Raw genomic sequence first — 26,803 nt, 5'->3', positions numbered from 1 at the left:
GCCAGACACACCCATCTGCCATGTGAGGTTTGTGTGTGAAGGTAGCAGTTAGGGGAGAATGAGCAGGAGAGCCTCCTCTGGGACCGATGTGACCTTGCGGCCATGACATCTATAAACTGTTTTCTGCTGTGTGCGTGTGTGACATTGTGTCATGTTGCACCTGCTAAATGCAGACATGATGCAAGAAAAGAAGCTACTTAGCGCTTCTAGTAACATTGTCGCTGTATGTAAAATGACCAGCGAGCTAGATTGCCTGACTTGGGCTTCGTACTTATCCTATGCAGACTGGTTGCATACAAGCTGTGTCTTCTATATATAATCAGGAAATGCCAAAGTGAGACTGAGTTTGAAACTGTATTGTTGTTCGCAATCCATGTATGTAGGAAAAAAAATTTTTACGCCAATATCTTTCGCAACACTATTCTTGTGAAGCAGTCTTGCACATTTAGGTGAAGTATTTATACAGATTGCCATTTCCAATGCACTGCTGCCCTCTATTAAGTCAATGAGCATGAGACATGTTGTGGCTTATAACCGCCGTCAAGCCTAAACAGTTCTCTCCAATAATCACCCCACATCTAAGAGTTTTGAGTTATTAAAAAAATGGTATGAGTCCGTGGCCTCTAAATTAATCCAAAGAAAATTCCCCTTCTTTGGATTAACCTACATGGGAGAGTTGTGCCTATTTTTTTTCCATACATCAGTTTTTTTTTCCCAAGAGCTTAATGTTGACAAAAATGCTGAATGCTGTCCATTTTAAAGAAATCCTGAATCTGGATCCAGCTCTGGATCACCACTTGTTCTTCCACCGAAGACCCACTTGCTCACAACATTTTGTGAGAATCCATCAATCTGTTTTCTGTGATATCTAAAGCAGGGCGTAAAGACATCCTTAGTGGAGAAAGATGTACCTTTTTAGCAGGGGACGGATAATAACTAGTAAGTACAATTCCAAGGTGAAAATGTGTGGGAAGCTGAAAGTATTGGCAAGTGGTTACAATTATTTAAATAAGTGATGAATTGAATTGTGCCATCATCAGTCCACTCTAAACCAGGGGATTCCAAACATTCTGTCATCCACTTCTATGGGGAAATGTATCGCTGGCCCCCCATCTTTTAAGTACATTACATTTCACCACTCAAAATCTAATAAATTGTTTCTCTGCCCAAGGCCCACTTGTTCAGTTTTGTAAGAATCCGTCCATCTGATTTTAAGAGACCCAAGACAAAAAAAAATTACATGACCTCCTTGGTAGAAGCAAAGAGGACAAGGCTCACGTTGAATTTAAAGATGCGTCTTCCTGACTATGGTATTTTACAGCCATTAGAAATATGAATGGCAAAAATGTCCATGCTAAAAAGAGCTGCATGCAAAACGGCGAAGGCTTCACTCTTATTACATTTTTCTCTGTTGATGCAAACCAGGATGGCTTATGTAAGGTCATCTTAACCAATGAAATTTTAATTCAGTCACTATACCTCTTCTTACATATTCAGTGCAGTAAGAGAGCTGTCATACCCCTTACCATGCCATACCACTTGCCATTTAATCCCATCTTTGTCTCTTGCAGTCAACACAAGTGATGGCACTCAAAGCACCAGTTCTGATTCTACCAGTGCCGCTTTTAGGATGTATGGGTAACATGAGAGATCAGAATAACGGGCCTTATGCAAACCACCAGCCAGAATCGGAAAGCAATTCAGATAAAAATGTTTACATTGCATTTTAGGTTTACAAACACCAAATTCATTCTTTTTGGGCTGGCATATAACTGCAGAAAATGGGCAAATGTTTTTGGGAGAGAGAATGCAGTCAAACAGTGTAACCCCCCCCCCCCCCATTGGCGCAGAGTTTCCAGTACATGTGGGAAGTAATGGTAGGGCCCTTGTGTGTCACACTTCAGCACAGTTAAGTCTAAAAATTTCAAATGTGCATCAGGTACATTTTCTTCAGCTGGTTTTAGGTCAATAAACAATTTCCCTGTGATAACGGTGCAACAAGACTTTGTCATAAAAAATGTATGAAGAAACCTGGTAAGGGTGGACAAGAATTACTTATTGGACAAATAAACATTTCCTATCATCCTTCAATGCACGCTCATGTGCCTTCAGCATATACTCCCAAGCTCATATAACCTTGAATAAATGATTGTGAAGCAAATGATAAAACATCTTCCTGTGCTTAGTTTGCAAGGACCCATTATTTCGGTTTTGTTTTTTCAGTCATTCTGTGTGTTTTTCCCTCGTTCCCCTGATATGACTTCCTACTTTTACTGCAGCACGCAAATTTAAGTGAAGTAGTCGAATGAATTTGTTTAAATTGAACCGTTTGTGAAAATGTTTTCCTAAAAGCAGAAAGGCAAAGTCAAAAGATGCAACTACAAAAACTTGTCTGGAAAGCGGAATAAAGGAGGAGCTGGAGGCCTAACATCAACAAAATATTTACATCGGGTACAATATAATATCCCTTAAGTAATTGGCCTTTTGTAGGTATGTTAACATTTTGCAAAGTTGCATACCCCTCTGAGGAAATGTGGTTTAAGACAGTGTTTTGTGGGTTTTCTTAAATAAGTGGCATTAACTGCTGGTCTGTTCAGTCTAACTAAAATGTGTTTAATTCTTCTTACAAAGGAGCACCAATATAACATGACTTCATATTTGCAAAAATGTTAAACAGACGACTGCTGCATCCAAAGAAAGTGGGGTTCCCCTCAAGCCTCAGAGGATGGCATTCAATTTAATGGAAATCTGAAAAGAAGATCCTTGTAATGGCTATAAGGGTCAGGTAACTAGCTGTCATATTGTTGTAACATTACAAATTAAACATTTTTCCAATAGATTAACAAGGATTCAACAATAAACTCAATTTCTAAAAGGCTTTTTGTTTCTCCTGACCCCAACCAGCAAAAAATGATTCATTCATACTTAGGAGCACAGGACAAACAAAAAGGGCTGTTATGTGTGTATATATATTTTTTTTCTTTCCAATTCAAGTTCAGTTTATTGTTTAATAAAGTCTTGCCTGTTGGTTTGTTGTTCAGTGTTTTATAAGACTGGTCTTGGCAAATTGATAAGGAAATTGTGCTACCTCAATTTGTGTTTGTGTCAAACTGTTGGTCAGTCATACTGAGGTATTTTGATCATGGTTTTTAATCGGCACCATGTTGAGAACTGCTATCAGAGATCAACATCTCAGCCATGTCATTGCCATCCTCGATACCATCTTGGCAGTCCAACCACTATGCCAAATATCTTGCCACAAAGCAATGTTGATGAATTGCATGCTATTTTGACTTAACTATTAGGACTGTGAAATCATTTTCCATATCTTTTTATTTTTTTCTAAATCAGTCATCAGGTAAGCATTCTCATTATCAGTCATTTTCCATGTATTGTATAGTTTTCGGGTGCGTGAATGACTTTTTTGGATGTTTCTTCTTGTAATAGCCAGCAGGCTTGGCCTATTTACTTCTGGGAAAATTTTCCTGGACTGCTGCTCATAATTGGTGGTCAGCATTTGGAAAGAGAGCGTCTTAACTTTAAGGCAAACAACTCAATTTTTGAAACATCCAGTATCAATGTTGGCACATTTCACTCCAAAAAGCTGGAGATACATGTTTGACATTGTTGTATAGTAACATGAATAGTGTTTTTCTTGAATAAGATGAACTATATAAGCGGTATGAACTGTAGGCTACATGGACTGGGAACACTTTTGTGGCAAAAATGAGACATATTTTTGTCTGTGAATGTTCTCATTCATCCAGGTCATGGTTATCCAAAGGAATTGAATCAAGTGCAACTGGACTTGGTATATATCCGTGAAGACGTTCCGCCTCTCATCCAAGAGGCTTCATCAGTTCGTGCCTTTCTGACTAGACCAAGGTAGTCTGACTGGCTTGGTCTAGTCAGAAAAATGTAACGATGAAATAAAACTTTTCCCAAAACGCTAACTATTGGGAGTAGGAGTGAGGAGGGGAACCGTAAGCCAGTGTTGACCTAGACTACATCTGCTTTACTGACACCTAATCTGATTATGCTGGTGATACTCTTGCTCAAAGTTTTAAAAAAAAGAGATTAGAATTCAGTTTCAATTTGATTTTTTTCTTTTCCCATATCTTTGAAACTGTGAACCACACTGAATAAACGTTGGGTTAAAACACCAGAAAATTGGAAAATAACTGAACAAATCTGGCTGTAACCATCAAGAAACTGAAAATGAAAATTGAATATTTAATGAAAATTTATGAACTCAACAACAAATGACAGAAATATAAGTCAAACAGAAATTAAATTGATTCCATTTTCTTTTTTTTTTTATAAATTTATTTCTGATTTTTCCCTTTTTCTCCCAATTTAGTGGCCAATCGATCCCTATTTTAATTCAAACACCCACCCTCGCACTGTATGCGTTCGCCAACTGCATCTCTCCGGCCGGCAGTCTCGAAAGAGACCGCCTCGCCACTTTCGTGACAAGGCGACTCCAAGCCGAACCACTGTTTTTCCGACACACACAGAGACGCATTCACGTGACGAACACAAGCCGACTCCGCCCCCCTCCCGAAGACAGCGTTGCCAGTGATCGCTGCTTCGTCGAGTCCGGCCATAGTCGGATCTGACGAGACCGGGGCGCGAACCCCAGTCCCCAGTGGGCAACTGCATCGACACAGAGCCGATGCTTAGACCGCTACACCACCGCGGACTCAATTGATTCCATTTTCAAAGTAGACATTTATTAATGACTTTTTTCTTTTTCCATGGGCCCTGGCAGGGCTGAGGATTGCAGGGTTGCAGACATTTGAGTATTTAATGTTCGGGGACGTGGCTTTATTTGGTGGAAGATTAGGTCAGACACAAAGCGGTTGTTGGCAAAACAACAATAGCATTTTCGGAGTCAGTTGCCAAGCAATGCAGCAGGTTTTGATTTATGATGACGTCTTCCCACCGGCGGCTTGCTGCAATTACCAATGTGGTTGAAGGGTCTGACAGTCTGGTGGTGTGATGTTATGCTTTTATTAATCTGTGACCTAATTATTTCACTTCTTTGTTTGCCCAGATCATTGGTAACACTGCAAGTTGTCCCCCCCCTTTTTTGCATTTTGTTACAACTGCATTCGCTGTTCCCTTTGCCTTACCCTTCTCTCGATGATTTCATCTGGTCTGCATATCTGTCCCTCTTTTTTTCCTCCCTCTTTTTTTTTTTTGCTTTGCCCCTCTGTCGCTCCATCTCCCTATTCCTCCTCTTCTCTGAGCTCACTGCCTTGAAGACAGGCCACATTAATGACGAGGGTGGCTGACGGAGTTGTGTGGGTTAGTCGTAGACTTTCAAAGAGCCTGTTTCTCATTTCTCAATTACAGTCAGGCATAGGGGCCGCTATAGAAACATAGCAAACTCATCGATGGACCACACAGTCGCACACACTTTGTATTATTTCGCTGAAAACCAAACTTGCTGTGGTGTCATTGCTTTGGTTCCAGTGGGATCAGTCTGATGGCAATGAACTTGAGGATTTGGGATTGTTTGACAACTGACATCACTGTACTGTAAGCACGTCATAAAGTTGCTCAGTGATCACTAATGGGTATCAGTATTCGCTTCATCTGATACTGACGATTTCCCATCTGCGAGTGGGAAACCGAGCATGCTTCCCATTAGCATAACCTGTCGGCCATCAAGTAACACAGCCCATTGCATCCTTCTTTGGATAAGCAAAAGTAAAATGTGTCCAAATGAATGAGGTATCTAATTTATTTGTGTTTTTTTTTTTTTTTTAAAAAAGCATTGTTCAATTTTTAACTTTTTTCTTTTCAAAACGGGGATTATGTTACCTGATTTTCAAGTTTCTAGGAAAAAAACAAACAAACAAGGACATCCTCTTAAATAGTGAGGGTTTTATTTGTTTTTGTTTTCCGGCTGTAGGTAACTTTGATATCAGACAATGGACCAATTTAGACTGTTCCAGCAGCTTTTTATCAAGTTTAGCGGGGGGCAAATGAACAAGATTGATTCAAGTTTAACGCCTTTCTTTCCGTCTCCTCTTGTTGGCAGGCGTGTGGGGCAGTCAAGTGGTGGTGCCCCAGAAGGTGAACGCTGTGCTGGGGAAGAATGTGACATTGGAGTGCAGGGTGGAGGTGGGTGTGAATCTTAGCCTCACCCAGAGTTCATGGGAGCGTCGTCTGCCCTCTGGCTCAGTCACAGTGGCCGTCTACCACCCACAGTTCGGCATCTCCATCCCTCCAGAGTTTGTCCACCGCTTGTACTTCCGCTCACCCTCCTCCCATGATGCCACCATCGTACTGGAGGATGTGGGCTTTGCTGATGTTGGAGTTTACACCTGCAAGGTGGCTACTTTCCCCCTGGGCAATACTCAGGCCTCCACCACAGTCAGTGTGCTCGGTAAGTTTTGGTTTGTGTGTTGGACAGGTTAACATTGTACAACAAGAATTGATTGAATTGGCTTTTTTTTTTAAGATTGTTTTCCTTGGCTTGATCAGGTGTCAGATGGGCTGGACTCACAGCATAGCACAATATATAAAGTAAAATTGTCGGGTGAAAGTATTTTAAACTCTATTTAGACTACTGTTTTTTTTTGCAACTAACTTGTCACACTCTAAATCATTATAACGTGTAGAACTCCACCCATCTGGTACTCGCAGTAGGTGAAAACAAACAATTTCAATTATTAACAACAGCATTTTGACCCAGATCTGGAATTAATAAGACATGATGCTGCTGTGTAGGAAAGACACTATGCACTCAACAAATTCAGTCGAAGAAGCAGAGAATGGTTAAAAAACAACTGGAGAAAAAATAAAGATAGAGGGGGGGAAAGAAAGATGGACTATGTAGTAGATGGAAGACGAGCTAAATACAGGCATAAAAGGGAAGAAAATAGGGTTTTGAAGGCAGGATTAGAGTGCCTAAAGAAAGCGGGTACAGAAGAGGTGGTAGAATATAAAAAAGTATTTGGTAACGTGTGGTGTGCTTTGGTTACACTGTTGAGATACCCCTCTGTTTTCAGGGATTACAGTACACACACACACACACACACACACACACACACACACACACACACACACACACACACACCTTAACAGGAAAAGCCTGAGCTGTTTGTGCCTGGTCAAAAGAAAAATAACATAAGTGGAAAAAAGTGGTTGGGAGATGTTTTGGGGGGAAATGACTCAATAATGGCTAAACAGATTCATACTAAGAACAAGAACCACATTTAGGCTGATCTAACTCTGTGTAACCTCAGAGCTGTCCTTAAAACTCTAACCCAGCAACTCTTCCTCCCTTCCCACCTTGCTCCCTCTCTGGATCTAAGTGGAGCCTAAGGTGTATGTGTCTGCAGGCCCTGTGGCCCTCATAGATGGCGGCAACGAAACCGTGGTGGCCACCTGTATTGCTGAGCGGGCTCGCCCCCCTGCCGAGGTTTCCTGGGAATCCAACTTGTTTGGCCAGTCGGAGGTGCAGCTGTTCGATGAGGCCAACGGTACCACCAGCACACAGGTGCGCTACCTCTGGCAGCCAACGCGCCATGTCCAGGGTCATGCTCTCACCTGTGTCGTACGACACCCAGCTTTGCAGGCCGACTTCAGGATTCCCTACCAGCTCAATGTGCAGTGTAAGTGTCTAACGATTTGTTACATGTGTAAACAGTTAAAGGGAAAATTAACCAATTTTCAACCTTGTCTCAGTCGAGCTGCTACAGGGATAGCACATGATGAACACTTGTAGTTGTTCCTGGTGGTTTCTGCAGCAGTGAAACTGGGTTTTTTCCAGCTGCTAAATGACGTATGGTGACGTCATTTGGCAGCCGGAAAAACTACAGTCTAGCAGGATTCCTGTTACTTTAAACAAGCAGTTTAAAAAAACGGATCCTCATTCTCTCAGCTAAGCTATGTTTCCAATGGTGGAAATGATGTCCCACAACACTAGTTCAGAGGATTTTATGAAAAACGATAGAGGCTTGTATGCAATGCATTCCGGTATGTGTAGGTGCTGTCTTAAAGACTGAGCAGAACGCCAATTTCTCCATCAGTATAGTACACAGTGGACTTTAACACTTCAATAGACCACATTACTCATATCAGTACTGATTGCCCATACACAAATCCATTGGTGAAATTTCCCTTTAACATGAACTGTTAAGACCGGCCTAAAAACTTTCTTTTTCAAAGCCTTCCTTAATGCTTCTATGGTCTATGTTAGCACTTAAAATTGACTATAAATTGGCACTGTCTGTTGCTTATTACACCTTTACCCAAATACTAGTATTATTGGTGTTTTCTGTTGAGTAAAGGTCCAGGACAGCACTCCAATTTTTAACATTCACTGCCGTGCAATGTTTTGGGCAAGACGCCCCTCTTCAGTGGGTCTCTCACAAAGGAGACACATGATCAAGCTTAAATCAGCAGTTCCCAGGTGATGACAACCTTCCATGTTCGCAAGAACATTCACAAAACGGTTAATATATTTTCACTGTCTTTATGAATGAATTGGACATATTGGACTTAAGTGAACTATTCCTGTTGTGATAAAGTTTGTAGAGTAAAACGTTTTTGAGCCAGAGTTCATTGGAAAGAAATTATTAATAAAAGTTAAACTTTAGAATGCACAAATAACCTGACAGTCAGGCTAAATTTAGAACAAAAATTTAGTCATTAGGTAGAACCTTAGAAGAAATATTAATTACCATGTTTATTACCATGAAATTGATTGCAATTAAGCTTTCCTCTGCCTCGTCTCTGATGACTGGTTTTGTTTCCACATCTGCAGTTTTCAGCCTTTTCTAAAATATTTTTGTTTACAGATCAATTTATCTGATAGTGCTAATGTCAAAGAAAAACATTACAATGCTATTTTTTTATTCAAATGAACAGATACATACCATTGTCAGTCATTTTATATCCATCAAATTTGCCAGTTTTACCTGAAGTAGAGGATGTTTTTAAATTCACAAACAATAGCTGCACATCTGGACAGAAGAACACTGGTCCATGCCCTTCAGTTCCCAATGACACAAGAGTTCAGTGCTTCTCACACACAGGCATTCCAAAAGTGCCATTGGGGTTGCTGAGCATTTGGACCCCATTACAAAGAAAGACTTTTGGCAGATATTCTACTTTACAGAAACAAAATGAAGCAATCACTCATATTGAATGTGTTTATCTTCCTGTTATCCGGTAACATTTTGGCTTCACATAATTTTTGGAAAGGAAATTAAATGTTTTTCATGTTTTTAGCATTCTATCAGAATAGTGACATGTTGAGCTATTAGGAATACATATTGGTCAAGCTTAGGGATTAAAAAAGCAAAAAACAAATAACTATAGGTAGATTGTTCAGACACCGACCATGAAGGCATTCCACCCTGTTAGGGATATATACATAGTTATCACAAAATGTTAATAATGTAAATGTTAAACAATAATGAGCTCTGCGGGCATCCAGGTAGCATGGTGATCTATTCTGTTGCCTACCAACACGGGGATCGCCGGATCGAATCCCTGTGTTACCTCCAGCTTGGTCGGGTGTCCTGTTCGAGGGGAGGGGGAAATGGGGGAAATAGTGTGATCCTCCCACACGCTACGTCCCCCTGGTAAAACTCCTCACTCTCAGGTGAAAAGAAGTGGCTGGCGACTCCACGTGTATCGGGGGAGACATGTGGTAGTCTGCAGCCCTCCCCGGGTTGGCAGAGGGGGTGGAGTAACAACTGGGATGGCTCGGAGGAGTTGGGTAATTGGCTGGATACAATTGGGGAGGAAAAAATCCAAAAAAAATAATGAGCTTTGTTTGGATAGTATAGTATGTCCCTTATCCCATCATAGTATTTTTTTATTCTTGAAACAATAACAAAACAATTATTGATGACTAGAATGTCTTGTTTATTAAGACTCGGTAGTTTTTTGGACCCATTTTTGCCGACAGGATGGTAAATGATGCCAAAATTTTGCAAAAAAAATTAAAAATGCTGTTAATGTTCCTTACCTCCTAAAATAGCACAAATATGCGAAACATTTAATGCTGCTGTTAAATTATTATTTAAAATGATTTGTCTAACAGGGTGGAATAACAACGTTAACTGGTTTTAACAGTAGATGAGTTTTCCCTCATTTTCCTGCTTGCTTTGCCATCTGTAATTTGTGGAACTGCACCTATGTAATAATGTTTCAAAACAATCCATTTTTTTCTCCAGATTTCCTTGCAATGTGCAAATTAGGGGAGGGACACAACAAATAGCTTTGTGTGTGTGGTTCCTTGTCACCATCAATCATGATGACAGGTGGCAAAACAATTCTCTTTTCAGGTGGCTAGAGAAAGAGAATTACGAATTGGAGAGGACAGACAGAAGAATTTGTTTTATTTATATTTGATCAAAAGATGTTTTAATTCACCATACAATTATCATTCATTTGTTAGAGAAATACAACATTTTGGCTCAGAAACAAGTGATACATTTCTCAGTTGAGAGTATCTGGCAGAGGTAGTGACTAATATGAACTTTGAATGTTGCTTGTAAATTGATAAAGACAAGACCTGCTAAAGTTCTATTGTTTATAAAGCCCATAAACTTCTGGGTCTAACAGAAATGCACACATCGGGTCAGTAACAAAAACATGAACACCAAACAAAGATTAACAAGTAATAGGAAACAAATGGGTAAACCATCACAGGGAGCAACAGTAATGGACAGTGATGACCTTTTTTGTGGTTCAGCTACCTTTGTTTTTCTATGTACCTCCATGTTGAGTGATCTGGCTGTAAAGACCTTTTAATGAGAGCCTGCAGTACTTTGATCAGGCACAGTACCTGATTGTCAGCATACCAGCTGATGTCTATTCTTGGGCCCGGCCAGAAGAACTTATCAGTGCCATTGCGTGCATGCAGTTGACCTGTATGTTGTCATCCTCCCCTTTCATGATGGTGCCAGGGTAGTTGCCATCAGAACTGACTACATGGGCTGTGCGAAGTGTGCGACTGCACAAGGCCTCACGCCTGGCCTGCAATACTGCATTTATATGCTATAAATATACATTTTTATGGCTGCTCTTGACCTAACATGCTTCTAAAATAAATTCCTGTGTCAATTCCATTATGCAGTCAAGGTCACATGAAAAAAATCTTAGCAAATTATTCATGTTTTTTCATTTTCAGTATTGTGTCATTATGTAGTGTGTGCTCTATCTCACTGCGAGGAAGAAGAGGAAACAATGTCAGCTGCACGAGAGCGCGACTGGTTTTGTAAACACAAGTCGGGTGCTGAGAAAAGGAAAAAAAATAAAAAGAATTTCAGAAGTCACTCGGAGGCTTGCTGAATAAATTTGTCAAGACATTGTGGCTGAGCAGGTGTCCAAAGTTAGTGTGTGCATGTGACTGAGACTGTAGGCTATGTATAATGACCGGTCTAAAAAATGAGCTAAAATCTGAATGAAATGTAGGATATAGACCTGAAATCTTGAATTTTAACATACTGTCATGCTTCAACATGCCAAAATAAGGTGACAGCTGAGCTGACTTGATGATATAGGGCCAATAGTTTTACTTTTTTTTCCATTGAAAGATTATAATAGAAAAAAGTCATAGTTCAGACTACTTTTTCATGATGATGCTGTATTATTCTACTTGTTAAAAATGTATTGCACCGAGATTACACGTGCAGTAGAACTGGAATAGCTATGTGCATGTGACTGTAATTCATGCACATGCATGTCAATGAGCAGGGCCTCGCACGTCAAGTTCGCACAGGGCCTTACACACCCCTGCTACGGCCCTGATGATCATCATCATATTTCATTACACATCACCTGCCAACATGGTCGATGGTAATGACCTCTGGTTGCCATGAAGTTGTGGGAACCTTTGATTTTATATTTAATACCACATCAGCTTGAAGGGTTGCCTCCTTGAGACTGAAGCATGGGCACTCCATGACTCCCTGCTCTTTGGCATGACTCCCTAACCTCTCTGCCTCTTTGGCAGAGAGGTTATGTCCCTGTACTGGATTTTCCCTGGCAAGTACTCATCACCTGGTGCATTTTCATGATTCCCTTCACTGCAGTCAAGGGAACTTCTTCTTAATGCAGATAAGACCAAGCGTATGTTATTTACCAACTCTAGGAATAGTGCACAAAATATTCCTTCAGAGGTCACTCTCGAGAGAAGTGAGATAGAGGTTGTTAACTCTTATAAATACCTGGGTATTTAGATTGATGGCTCCCTCACTTTTAAGTCACATGCAGTGCAGTACCTGGTGAAAAATCTGAGGCTACAACTGGGTTTTTATTTTTTAAATAAGTTGTTTTTCTTTTAATGTAAAAAAGCAACTTGTTGCCACCACTTTTTTACTTGTGTTGGACTATGGTGATCTTCTATATATGCATGCCTCTGCTCAGTGTCTTCATATGGTTGACACAGCTTACCATGCTTCCTTGAAGCTCCTTACAAATTGTGGGGCTCTTACTCAACACTGTGAGTTAGTTATACTCTGGGGTAGGATGGCCTGCTCTGGCCACCCGTAGGCTCTTACATTGGAACACCTTTTAAATATAAGGCAATTCTGCTCCCACACCACCTAAGTGTCTTTATCACGCAGAAAAGTGCCGGACAGTACTCTTTGTGTTCTCAGGACTTCTTTATGCTCTCTGTCCCAAATGCCCGTATGGAAATTGGAAAAAGGGCATTTGTGTATTCTGGACCCTTGGCATGGAGTATGTTGCAGAATGACTTGAAACTCAACAAATCAATCTTATTAAATATTTTTTTAAATCCAAAATGAAAGAATTAGTCAGATTCCTTTGGATGCCAATGCTTTTAATTTACCTGATTATGCAACTGACTTCTAGAAATTTCTCTTTTGAAATGTGAGTTCCCTATGCTTTTTTTCCCCTGCTTTTGTGTTCTGTCTGCAACTGTGTTTTTATTTATGCTGCTGCCTGTCTTGTCCAGGTCTCCCTTGAAAAAAGAGATCCTCCCCCCCCTTTTTCTCCCCAATTGCACTTGGCCAATTATCCCACTCTTCCGAGCTGTCCCGATCGCTGCTCCACCCCCTTTGCCAATCCAGGGAGGGCTGCAGACTACCACTTGCGTCCTCCGATACATGTAGAGTCGCCAGCCGCTTCTTTTCACCCAACAGTGAGGAGTTACGCCAGGGGGACGTAGTGTGTGGGAGGATCACGCTGTTCCCCATCCCCCCGAACAGACGCCCCGACTGACCAGAGGTGGCACTAGTGCAGCGACCAGGACACATATCCACATCCGGCTTCCCACCCGCAGACACGGCCAATTGTGCTTGGAGGGATGGCCTAACAAGCCGGAGGTAGCATGGGGATTCGAACCGGGATCCCCGTGTTGGTTGGCAATGGAATAGACCGCTACGCTACCCGAACGCCCGAAAAAGAGATTCTTAATCTCAATGGGACTCCTGGTTAAATAAAAAAAAGAAAATAAGGGGGGCACCTATAAAAATACTCAAATGGCAAAGACATGGTTTACCATTTGCGTTCACTGTCTAGGAAGGCAAATCTCAATACACTCTTATATATCTATTACTACTAATAAATACTCTTAAATATGTAAAAGGAAAATATCTGCACACTATTGCCCTTGGTTGTGTTATTTCTTTTCAATTAGCATTATTTCACTTGTGTTGAAAAGAAATAACACAACTGGAAGATATTCTCAGGTGAGTGTACAATACTTCTCATTTGTTCACTTATTTTCTCAGGTGAGGGAATACTTAAATTTTTTTTTCTCAGATTAATGTGAAATTCTTTTTATTCTTTTTTCTGAGGTGAGTATACAGTTGTCCAAATTCTTGTTTTATAAGGTTTGTATTGAATCATTTCATTTTTTCCTCAGGTTTATATTGTAGTTTTAATTTCAGGTGAGTATGGTATTATTTACTTTGAGATGAGTGCAGAGTACTTTTCCTACTGGTGTTCTCAAGGGAAATTAAAGACAAAAATGCAGCGATAAAATTGCACCTACCAACAGCATTTCGTTCACCTTTGCCTCCATACTGTTCTCACTAACGAAGAACAGCTCCACAACTGATTCCTGGCTCTTAAGCTTGTTAAAGAGCCTCTCTGCATCAGGGATGTCCTCTCCTAAGCACACTAGCCTGTCAGCTGACTGCTTCAGGGTCCCCCAAAACCATCCCCTTTGCCATGATTGGCCTCAAATAAATTCCTATTGACATCATAGCCTCTTTTGAAGGGCTCAGTGGAAAGAACAAAGACGTTTCCTTTCTGCTTGTACTGGGTTGCTGGCCCATCACTGAAGAAGTGGAACTGAGTCACCTGGAGAAACCTTGACTGAACCATATCCAGGACTGGGTCTAGGTGTGCCCAGATTGCCAGTGGATCATGTCTCCACGGAGAGGAAATAGAGCAGAATGCTGTAGGAGACTTCTGTGCTGCTTTATTTAGTACGCCAGTGTGCAGGGTTGCCTGCTGATAGGATCCCCCAAAACGGACAGACTGCAATTCATTTGCATATTTGTACAAATAGTTTTCGCTGAAGTCCAATGAACTAAACATTCATGGTCCTCAAGATCTTTAAGTTGCTTGTAGGCCCTACACTACCAACGTATGTTGAACATATACTATGTTGCCTGAATTTTAACATTCTTCCCTGGAACTGATCAACAACATTGGAGGCAGGTCTCACCATGGTCACAGCAGTAGTGTGGCAAATTACACATTCTCCGTCACAGGCTTTTGAGTCAGAGTTGCACACTGTCACGTCAGCCATCTCTTCAATGTTGTTGGAAGATAAAAGCCCACATTTGAAGAGGGTGCTGGCCATGAATCTGATATTTTCGTGGGTTTTACGTAGACAGGTTTTCCTGTCACTTTCAGTAGGTGTTACAACCCAAAATGGCCTAAGGCCACAGAAAAACGAATATGACACCTGGTCAGTATTTTCAGATTGGAACTTCCTGTATAGGTTTTTAAATATCAGTCAGCAGCCTCTCCTGCGTCTTTTTTTTTTCCGCGTGGCTGTTCTTTCTTACCCGTTGTCATTTAGCTAACATTATCCCTGAAGACAAATACCACGTTCCTCTTACCTTGCTGTCCACTGAAACATGGCAACGTCACACTGTAGACTTGCTCTATTCTGAGAAAATCCAAGGGCCTTCTGAGCAAGCCTCTGTGATCTATATTTTTTCATTATATTGCCCATAGTGGCTTTTGCAAACATCTGCTTCGCTCTCCCTTGTTGTTCTTGTATTTGTTCTTCAACGATAGAGGCATGTAACAGAAGTTTCCTGCACGTGCTAGGATCGACAGGATGTGTCAACATTTTGGCAAGTCGTGGACGAGGGGTTTGTCTTTGTCTGACTCTGTTGCCACCTCTTATATTTCTCCTTTTTTGCTTATTCTTCAGCCAGGGCCTCTGTAATATGAGCTTTTCAATTTCTCTTTGGAGTCTCATTTATATTTTTCTGATGTTGACCTTGCTGTCTTTGCCTAAAACACAACAGTACAACACAATATATAATTAATTTGTTTTTTGCATGAAAGAAACAATGGAACTTACTGTAAACTTTTAGCAAATAACTCCATCCTACTATACACATGTCCTGAGTACTCTGCCACTTGTTTCAGTTCAGGAGATGACATAAGAGGAGTTGTAGGAGAGGGTCTCGCTGCCCTGGCCTTTTCTTTGGTTTTTATCTCTGTTCCTTTCCCTCCATTTTTTTTCATTGGGCGTGCTTTTCACGCTTACTGAGGTCTGCAATTGGCTTCTTTTTCGGTCTCTGACTTGCTGCCATTTCTCTCTCTCTTTCTGCAGATACTTTTCTCTCCTCTCAGGGTCTACATCTGTCTTTACCCTGTAGTGACACTGCATCTCAGTTGGACTAAGTGGTGGTGCCATGTTCTAACAAATATTTGTCATTTCATTATTATTGAATGGGGCAGCGTCCAAGTGATGTAACAGCATCGCTGTCGCTATGGATGCGTCACAGGAAGTCAGACATGCAGAGCACGTTAGACAGTACAGCATGGCTGTGTTTACAACACCAACTCACGTATATGCTGCCATATATCCGATAATATTAAATTATTCAAAAAACAATGAAAATTAGAACAAACTGCTTACTTCTAATGTAGTCTAGTGCATCCGATGTCTGACTTCGTTTGCTGCGAAGCTTCAGCGTCTGCTCAGGAAGGGCTAAAAATAGCTCATGAACGCTGCCCCATTATACTGTGTTATGTATGTATGTATGTGTAATTTGCTATTTACACAAAATACAATCTATTCTATTAGCATTTCGATTAATCTAATGGGGTGGAAAATTTTGAGTTAAGTTAGCCAAAGCTCTTTGAGTGGTCAGTATCTAGCTAGCTAACCTTCTACAGACAAACAACTTTTATAACTATGTCAGATATGTTTTTATTTTATTTTATTTTATTTTATTGACTGGACATTCTCCATAACATAGCCTAACAGGGAACTTTAAGAGTATGACAAGCAGAATAATATATATATTAAAAAAGTAGGCGTGACAGTTGAAGCTTACCTCAGTTGAATTCCCATGGGGGGGGGGGGATTATGTCACTTCCTGAAAATGGTCTCAATGGAATTATAGTCTCTTTTTTTTTGGAAGGCGAGAACATACATACTGTGAAAAATGACTTCAGGGATACACACTAAACAACGAAAATAGTAAAAAATAATTATAGTTTCACCTGATTTATATGTATGATTAGATTAAGTTTAGCCCCTAGTCTATAACATAATTAAAATTTTGAGGTTTTTATCATTTCATGGTTTATAGTTCTTGTGGAATTTGATTACTTTGCACTAAGGACATGATAAAATTGAATGCATAAAAAAAAAGTGTGTAAAATAGTATTTTTAAAGTCTATTATCTGTTTGAGTGATAAAGAAGTCCTAAATATATTATTTAAGCCATTTATTACAAATGTATGACTAATTTTAGAGAAAATATGAGTAACTTAATCATAGGGGCAGAAAATAATAATAATAATAAATCTTTTATAGCGATTTTCTAACACTCAAAGTTGCTTTACAATGAACGGGGTGAAACAAGACAACAAATAAACATAGCACAAACATACAGGGGTGGATTGGGGGGTTGGCTATGAGAGGGGGAAGCAGCAGCCACGCATGACGGCAGCAGTACTCTCCAATTTAAACAGATACAAAAGGGCAAGAAAACAAAAAACAACAGCACTGTAGTCGTTGATTTTCTGTAGGGTTTACTCCCGTAGCCTATTCCTCTCCCGAGGTCATCGAGAAAAGTCATTGTATAACAGGAACCAAGATGTAAATTACAGTGCATTTGTCTGGAAAATACTGACAGTATTTAACAGTGGAAATCTTTTAATTATTAAATTCATCGAGACGTATTATGCTATGGCCCTATTATAGTAGACTGCTACAGTTAAATAAATAAAAAAGAAGCTCAAGTTTGTTGTAAATGTAGGTTTTATTGACCATTGTTTTCCATGACTGCTTGCGGGATTTCTGGGTAGGGCTTCCTATTGGTACTAATTTGACTAATTCTGTCTTCTTCTTTTTTTTTTCCTTTCTATGCAGTTGCCCCTGATATCTCAGTTGTGGGCTATGATGCAGACTGGTTTGTGGGCCGTGAAAATGTCCAGTTGACTTGCAAAGCAAATGCAAATCCACCAGCCCATCACTTTAGATGGATCAGGTGTGTTTTCTCCTAACCACTGGCAAAATACTTGCAAAAATGTATGGAAATATTCCAAAAGGATAGAAAGATTAGGAAAATCCCCCTCGAGTAAAGCATATTCTGTATTTTTCTTTTGTTTAAAAAGACATTTTAAATTGACTAGAGTTAAGGATAAGATTTAGACATTTGGTTAGAGTGTGTCAGAATATATATAAGACAATACAATGTCTATTGCATATATTGTCTAGAGGAAAATGTGTGAAAATAGTAGTTGGATACAGCCCAATATTTGAAAACGCCTCACAGAAAGTTTTCATTTGCCGATAATTAGTTTGAATAAAAATGCAATATTTAGAGGTCAGCTACCAAACTGATAAAGCAGCATCCCCAAAGCACAAAGCTTTTGACATCTGCTTTTCATGTGCATTTTCTGTTTTTGTGCTGTTATCAATGTTGAAATTCTCTGAAAGTTTTTTTTTCCACACACACCCAGCCTCATAAGCATGCAACAAAATATTTGGGGTAGTTTTATTGTAAACAAAGGCTATTGGTCATTTTAAATACTTGAACAGTAGTCCATTTTAAAGCTTATCTTAAAGTCATGTTAAAGGCGTGTCTCAAAGTAGGAAGACCTCATTTAAAAAGAGGAGCTCAACTTAAACAAAACCTCCATAAGTAGCACGGCTGTTTGAGTGAGTGAGTGATTTCCCCCAAGGTATTATTGGAGCCAGGCATTTCACAAGGCAGCTTATTTTCATGCCAGTGCTTTGCATTTCTGTGTAGAAATTTTCATCCTCTTCATCTCCTAAATTCTGTTCTACATATTTGATCACTTGTAGCATGCCTGTCATGTTGAAGTAAGTTTCCCCGTGTCGTGCTGCTGGCTTTTCTGTCGCACATGCAGGCCTGAAGCACGAGGTTTTCCTCTTTTCAACCGTGTATGTTATTTTGCATTGTCTAGGCTGCCAGGTATAAATAATGGGTTCATAGTTTCTTTATTGCGATTTAATATAATGTTGGTGGAAAAATCTCTTTAATGAGTAAATGGGCAGTTTTGTTTCCTTTGGCTGAATATTTGAGATCTTCATCCATGTGGTAAAACATCACGCATTGCCCGACATGATTAATTTTAATTGGGAGACCTTAAATATTAATTTCAGCAGTGCAAAGAAAGCAGGTTGTCATTGAATGTTGAAGTAACCTGGCCACTTAGTTTGTTTTGATGATCCTCTGAAAATAACAGTGTGGAGTAACAACATTGAAAGGACATGACCGTTTAATGTTCTGCATGTCATGTTTAATGAATTTTAAGTAAAATTTTGAGTATTCAAAATCTGTATATCATCATTACTGCACGTGATTGACTTGAGTACAGTTGAATGAAGAGCATGTCCAGTTAAAACTAGCACTTGTGCTTGTGCACTTGCATTTCTCTTTCTCAAGCTCAATGTTTAAATTTTAGCATATGTGAACAAATTGCATATACTGTAGAACTACACTCACTGGCCACTTTATTAGGCACACCCGTCCAACTGCTCGTTAACGCAAATTTCTAATCAGCCAATCACATGGCAGCAACTCAATGCATTTAGGCATGTAGACATGGTCAAGACAATCTGCTGCAGTTCAAACCGAGCATCAGAATGGGGAAGAAAGGTGATTCAAGTGACTTTGAACGTGGCATGGTTGTTGGTGCCAGATGGGCTGGTCTGACTATTTCAGAAACTGCTGATCTACTGGGATTTTCACGCACAACCATCTCTAGGGTTTACAGAGAATGGCCCGAAAAAGAGAAAATATCCAGTGAGCGGCAGTTCTGTGGGCGAAAATGCCTTGTTGATGCCAGAGGTCAGAGGAGAATGGCCAGACTGGTTCGAGCTGATAGAAAGGCAACAGTAACTCAAATAACCACTCATTACAACCGAGGTATGCAGAAGAGCATCTCTGAACGCACAACACATCGAACCTTGAGGCAGATGGGCTACAGCAGCAGAAGACCACACCGGGTGCCACTCCTGTCAGCTAAGAACAGGAAACTGAGGCTACAATTCGCACAGGCTCACCAAAATTGGACAACAGAAGATTGGAAAAACGTTGCCTGGTCTGATGAGTCTCGATTTCTGCTGCGACATTCGGATGGTAGGGTCAGAATTTGGCGTCAACAACATGAAAGCATGGATCCATCCTGCCTTGTATCAACGTTCAGGCTGCTGGTGGTGGTGTAATGGTGTGGGGGATATTTTCTTGGCACACTTTGGGCCCCTTAGTACCAATTGAGCATCGTGTCAACGCCACAGCCTACCTGAGTATTGTTGCTGACCATGTCCATCCCTTTATGACCACAGTGTTCCCATCTTCTGATGGCTACTTCCAGCAGGATAACGCACCATGTCATAAAGCTCGAATCATCTCAGACTGGTTTCTTGAACATGACAATGAGTTCACTGTACTCAAATGGCCGCCAAAGTCACCAGATCTCAATCCAATAGAGCACCTTTGGGATGTGGTGGACCGGGAAATTCGCATCATGGATGTGCAGCCGACAAATCTGCAGCAACTGCGAGATGCTATCATGTCAATATGGACCAAACTCTCTGAGGAATGTTTCCAGTACCTTGTTGAATCTATGCCACGAAGGATTAAGGCAGTTCTGAAGGCAAAAGGGGGTCCAACCCGGTACTAGCAAGGTGTACCTAATAAAGTGGCCATTGAGTGTATATACTGTGGACTGTTTTAAAAAAAAATGTTTTTTTAACCCAGTGGGGGGATTTAATTATTTCTTTGTGTCTTTCACTTAACAAAATATGATGAAACTATCCATTCTGCAAAGTAAAGAGGTATCACAATGTAGAAATAGAGACAGTGGGTGTTGCAAGACAGCATTTTGGGCATTGGGGTTTGAACAGAAGAAAAATTTGGGCTGTCCTGGTCAAAATATTAGCATAAACTGACAATTCCTAATAGTGGATTTCTCATTTGCAAGTTAACATAATCTGTCTGTTCTATTTTTGGGGTGACTCAGTTTTTGTTTTTGCATAGTTCTCATTAGCATCAAAACTTGTCAATAAAGCACTCCTTAAGCCAACATTAAAGCACTCACAGTTGTAATAAAAATGGTTTAAATTCTGCTGGGCCAAACGGATTGAAATCCAACCACAAATATTGGGGGAAATATAAAATTATACAGTGCTCCAGATGTGTCTGACTGTTGTTTCTTCTGTCTCAGACTGGACAGTGAAATGCCAGAGGGGTTGGAAATAATAAACAACACATTGCTCTTCCTGCGTCCCCTCCAGCGGAATGACTCTGGTGTTTACAGGTGTGAAGCTGCCAATGACATCAACCTCCGCAGCAGAGATGTGCGCATTCTCGTACAAGGTGAGTAGAAGTACACTCACTGGGACACAGCTGACTCCTACTGGAACCTCTTCCCTCAGGAAGTGCTGTGCAATCCCACAGGTCAACAACACACGCATCACAGAGGGTATTTTTTGCTTATTACTTCGTCCTTCAAGCAGAAATGTGAGCCCAAGTGAGATGACCTGCTGTATTACCATTGATTATTTCCGCCCCTTATATTTAGTCTTAATTCGAGGCTGATTGCCCTTGATTATCATTAGGTCTCCAGATGTTCGATAGGGGAGTTCTGGGGCCAAACTCATCTGCTAATATTTAAGGCCTCTTCCGACCACAAGGCACCACGCCTGCTCTGTCCTATCTCAGCTGAGCTGTATGTGTCTGCTGTGTGTTATGAGCATCTCCCTAAGGGATTTTTTTTTTTAAATCGATTTCCCTCAGCCCCCTTTTGCCTCTGGATGCTCTTCTCCTGAATGAAGTTCTCAGTATGATGTTATTTTCCTTTACATCTCTCTCTCTTCTTTTCTCTGACTCTCTTTAATTTCTGTGCGTGTCATGCAGTGAGAGGCAAAAGCCCGCAGCTCGAGTGTGAGATGATGTCCCAGATTCATAAAACATTCACTAGTTCTTTTCAACTCCTATTTATTATTTATCATCCTTATTTCTTTTTCCTTTGAGAGGAGCTGTGCTGTTGTGTGTTCGCGTGCATGAGCATGCACAACTTCCAGTGTGTGTCTGTGTTTCACCATGTATTTGTGCACCCAAATGTCGGTGCAGTGCCTCTTGATGATGTTGTACAGTTCATGTAATTCAGTTAGAACCCACAGGGTTCTTGTTCTTGTGAATGTGAATATTTAGCATACATCTGGCCTGGTACTAAGATTTGAGTGGAGGAAAAAACTTCATGGTACCATTAAACCTTTTGAATTAGAACTCTATTAGACATCATCGTTTTTATTGTGGGTGTGGATATTTTTTTCCCCTCAAGCTATTGCTATTATCAAACTTGATCTTATCAATCTGTTTCAGGCTGGGGTTTTTTTTTTCAATAATGTTTGGTGGTGCTGCGATCTCACCGAGTCACTTCACAAGGATGACTTTCACTTATGTCCAGACATTGCTGTATGTACAGCAGACCCAGGTCAAATAGTGTCTTTAGATATCATGTTAGAAACTTGAGACACGGGCAGGACAGAATTTCAAAGTCAGTTTAGTTTAACTTCTCTGTGACTGACTGCATACATAGTAACATAAATGATTATAAATTAATAATTATTTGCAAATACTATTTGATATATCTTAGTTTTGGCTTGATCAATGTGTGCCACATTATCACCAGTGTCCATTTATAATAAGGACACTAACCCAGATGGACATTTCAATTCAGTCTTTATCTTTCCCTTGACAAAGTCAAGTATGTTCAATTATTAGTGTTTCAGGCATGCATAGCATGTTGTGTTCACGGTGACCTAATTTGTAATCCTTAAATTTGAATCCTCCAAAAATGTTGACAGTGAGTGAGTTGAGCTTATTTTTGGATGTTATCAATGCCACACACATTTAAAATGGTGAAGCTAACAAAAAAAGATGGCCAAGATGATTCTATTGGCCTCCGTCTTCTGTAAGTATTGCCACTAAGCCACACCTATTTGGAAGGGAATCACTGGCAATTTGTCTACCCAGCAACAAAACCACGATTTTAGAGAGTATGGGTCATCTATTACCACAACTTTCAATGCAGTTCAAGTCAGCGAGCATGATTTTTCAAAGAATACCAGTAATGCGGCAACACAACAATCATCCATAATGGCAAAATTTAGTTAGCTGTCTTGTCATCATCCAGTCAAAGATGAGGTTTAATTACAAATAATTTTAGTGTTTTCACAAATTTGTGAAACTGAGTGTTCTGACATAGCACATAGCTTCCTCAAAGCTATACAGTAAATGCTGTGTGTGTGTGTGTGTGTGTGTGTGTGTGTGTGTGTGTGTGTGTACTTTGTAATGCTATGTTTTTACCTTTTCTGTTGTCCCTCAAAATGTTGTAACAATTTTGACCAAAAGGTATTCATCTAATGAGAATGCTGTTATTTGCTTTTTGCCACCATTTCCCCAACATTTCAACAACCACAGAGTTACCTTTCTGTTTGAACAGGGTTGGATTTTCAAAAATTGATTAGATTTAGTCTGCTTATTGCTGTGTAGTGAGGTGCTTTATTTTGAAATAGGAGTAATATAGTCCTATTATTCAGGTATTGAGTACTATGCTAACCTGTCGCCCATTGGGTTGTTCCAGTGAAACACATGGGTTAAGCACCTTGCCCCAAGGGCAGCCCAGCGGCACTTAATAAGTGAGGAGAGAGGAATAATCTTCCACTTCTTCCTCTCAGATTTTCTTGGCAGATCCAAGGATTCAGACTGTTGCACTCAAACCATATTTTCTTAATATCAGACTACATTATGTGTAGCTACTCTGTATCGCCTTTAGTGTTGAGTCTGTGATGTACAGTGTGAGAGTAACTGCTGTTTTGTTATGGGGATTTTGTCTGACAACTATTGTATGTATTAGTGGCAAGTTAGCTGAAAGTTGCACATATAAGAAATTATATCTTTTGATTAAGGGGCCCTCGCTTTAAACCCTGCAGCTTATGGTTTTATGTGAATGTGCGTAACCTTTGTCCTAACCTTAAGTAGTCTCCTCACTTCTCAAATCCCTTCCTCTAGAAATCACTTCCTCATTCCTCATCAGGTCCCATTACCACTTTCTCATTGACTACAGGACTTCTATCCATTTTAAATGATACCACATCTTCCCTAAAGCACTCGTGAGCATATTGCCTGGCACTGAGATTTAATCATTACCAGTAGTCGGCTTGAGATATTGCCTTATTTGGACATTATGAAAAGTATCACTTCATATGTCGTACCTCTTGAGAAAGCTTCATGCCAAAGCCCGAATTAATAACTAAACATTTAAAGAATGATTGTGTTATGTTGGCACTGCTATTGAGTCTCCATCTTTAATTCCCCAAGTAGATACATCTTTTCACCCTTTGTTTGCCCATGTCTCTATGAATTGTGTTTATTATGCTTATTTCAGTAGCCTGGGGTTTGCACTTGCTTAACATTTAACTAAAATGTCCCTGGAATGCTTAATATGGAAATGACAAAAAATGGAAATAGCACAAATGTTGAAATAACCCTATCTTTTTTGCATTATACAAGAGAGGAGTATTTCTGTGGAATCTCAAGGGCTAAAATTTCGTTCGATTTGAAGGAACTATTGAAGAATTAGAAAAGATTACCTTAATGTCCAACCCCCCACCCCGCTCCACCCCCACATTTAATCTAAATATGATTGTTGTTCACTTTTCTCATTACATAGTTCTGTTTTTATTCAACATAAAGCTCTAATATTTTATTTTATTGGAATACTTGGCATAAAACCTGAATACATGGACATGTATTATGAGGACCAAATACATGTGTACATATGCAGAGTAAATAAGTTAATCTTGAGATAGATGTGGCACAATGAAATTTGCAAAGATCAAGGAGTTTTGAATACTTTCTTGAAGCAACTGTGCCCTCTACTTGTAAATCTGGTAAAACTTAAGGAGCATATCTTGGTCTGAAAGACACTACAATGTAGCAAAACATTGAAAACTTGCCATTAAAGACACAAAGGTAACGATTGTAATGTAATGCAGGTGTTCATCAGTTTAACAAATTTGCTAGGAATGAAGGCCTCAAAGTTTCCAGATTCCTCTGTTTTCCCTAATTATCCTCTCACATTGTCCATTAACTTTATTTTCACTACACATCATTGATTTCAATTTCCCATGGTTTAGTCATGATCCTTAGTTGGCGTACTTCAGTAGCACAAAGTATAAAACCATCTCAAGTGGACTTCCAAGGTAGAGACAATGCAAACCTAAGGCTGCTGAAAAGATATTATAGTGCTTGTTCAGCAATTTAGTCAATAGTATTTTCATGTTGACCAGTCCCTTTGTAGAAAAATGCTGATGTAGTTGGCATTGACATTCTCTTTTCTATCTGCCCATCCCTCTATTTTCCCCCTCTCCTCCTCTTGACTCCTTTCCTCCTTCCCTCCCTCCATTAGATCCTCCCACCATGCCCTCCACCATTACTGCGCCTGCTCTAACCGGTGCTGCCTCCTCCACCTTAGTGGATGACGAGCACCAGATCCTCTTCAGCGCCCCGACACTGGAAGCCCTGCCTGAGAGCAATCTGGGCTCCATTGTGGGTGGGGCTGTTGGCGGGGCCCTGTTCCTCCTACTGTTGCTGTCTCTGGGGGGCGTCTGTTACCTACGGAAACAGCAAACCTTCCATGGGAACTACTATACCAAGCAGTACCTGGGGCCCACTGATCTCCAAAAAGTCTCCACACAGCACGAGCTCCAGTCCACCAAGACTGGCAAAAGCCCCAACCATCAGGACCATGACAGAGAAGAGTGGGGTGACCGCGAGCTCAAACACGAACGTGACCGTGAACGTCATCACCATAACAGAGATGATTACTCACCTGGTGGCTACACCAGGGCGATGAGGGAAAGCGGTCAACATAATAATCACCATAAGCATCACCACGACCACCCCCATTATTGTAGTCCACGGCAGCATGAGCGTGCCAGGTACCCTCCCCCAACAAAACCGTTGACCAACGGCTCCCCCTACCTGTCAGATGACTGCTACGACAGTGGGCCTGAGGGAGACTATGTCTCCCACACCGATGGCTCAGTCATCTCTCGTAGGGAGTGGTACGTTTAACAAGCTATTTCTGCAGTTCTACCTAGAGACTCTTAAGCCAGGGAGCAGAGAGACCCAAGAAATCCCAGGGTTTCTTTTATTTGTTTAGGATAAAAGAGGCTTTATTTCTCTCCCACTTGCGCACAAATACACAGGGACGCACTTGAGTATAATCTCTATTCTGTACTGTCCTCATTAAGTTCAAGGATCCTGGTTGACACTTGAGATGTTTTTTTTTCTGTTCTTGATATGTACAGAGTGTAGACTGCCAAGCCACATTGGAACGCTATGTTAAACATGCCCCTACCACACACAGCAGGGCTAATGTATTGCTAGTGTGTGTTGCTCAAGGCCAGAACTTAAACTCATGGAACATGCACTTCTGTCTCTGCCTTAATTCAGGTTCAAAGGGATTGCCAATTTTGCTTTTACTTTATATACGAGCTAATGGAAATATTTGAGTGTTAGAAATTGTATTTTCTAATACTTGGGTTTTGATGAGGTCACTCGATCTTTAACATGATCCGTTATCACCGCTACAGTGTTTTGTTATGCAAAAGACGAGGATCCTGTGCTGTCTTTCAAAACCTGGAAATTTAAAGACTAGCTTACCTCATATGGAACACTTAGGGACTGAAAAGATGGACAAATGAAATTTCATGGACACCCATGGTTAAGGCCCTGAAAACCAGAAGGTCATAAGTTCTGAGCTCTATATTCGCAAAAAATAGAAGAGGCATTTGAAGGTATTTTACAAAAAGTCACCTCCCAGAGGGAATGTACTCTAGGATCCTTTCTCTCCATTACTAATGGAGGACGAAGCAGAGTAGGAGGAGGGGTGGACTGTCAAAAGGGGGTTTGTGTATATGTTACACTTCAATGCAGCTTTCAGACTGTTTCCCACACAGTCAAGCCTCACTCTGTCAATATCAAGTCTCAATCTCTTATAACCAGGGTAGACAACCCAGCTTCAGAAAGTAAAAGTCCTGCCATGTATTTGTTCC

General features: G+C 40.5%; 1 protein-coding gene across 1 annotated transcript; it reads left to right on the top strand.

Moving 5' to 3' along the window:
• Positions 1 to 6,042: 6,042 nt before the first annotated feature.
• nectin3b (nectin cell adhesion molecule 3b) lies at positions 6,043 to 25,820 on the top strand (the record flags this gene model as incomplete). The annotated part of the gene is made up of 5 exons (XM_056284257.1): positions 6,043 to 6,397; positions 7,329 to 7,628; positions 17,576 to 17,693; positions 20,902 to 21,053; positions 25,153 to 25,820. Coding segments are annotated over 5 exons (1,593 nt in total), but the record flags the coding sequence as incomplete, so codon positions are not given.
• Between the last annotated feature and the right edge of the window lie 983 nt (positions 25,821 to 26,803).

Source organism: Lampris incognitus, chromosome 8 (assembly GCF_029633865.1).
Source record: "Lampris incognitus isolate fLamInc1 chromosome 8, fLamInc1.hap2, whole genome shotgun sequence".
Taxonomy (NCBI): domain Eukaryota; kingdom Metazoa; phylum Chordata; class Actinopteri; order Lampriformes; family Lampridae; genus Lampris; species Lampris incognitus.
This window is presented reverse-complemented; position numbering and strand designations above follow the sequence as displayed.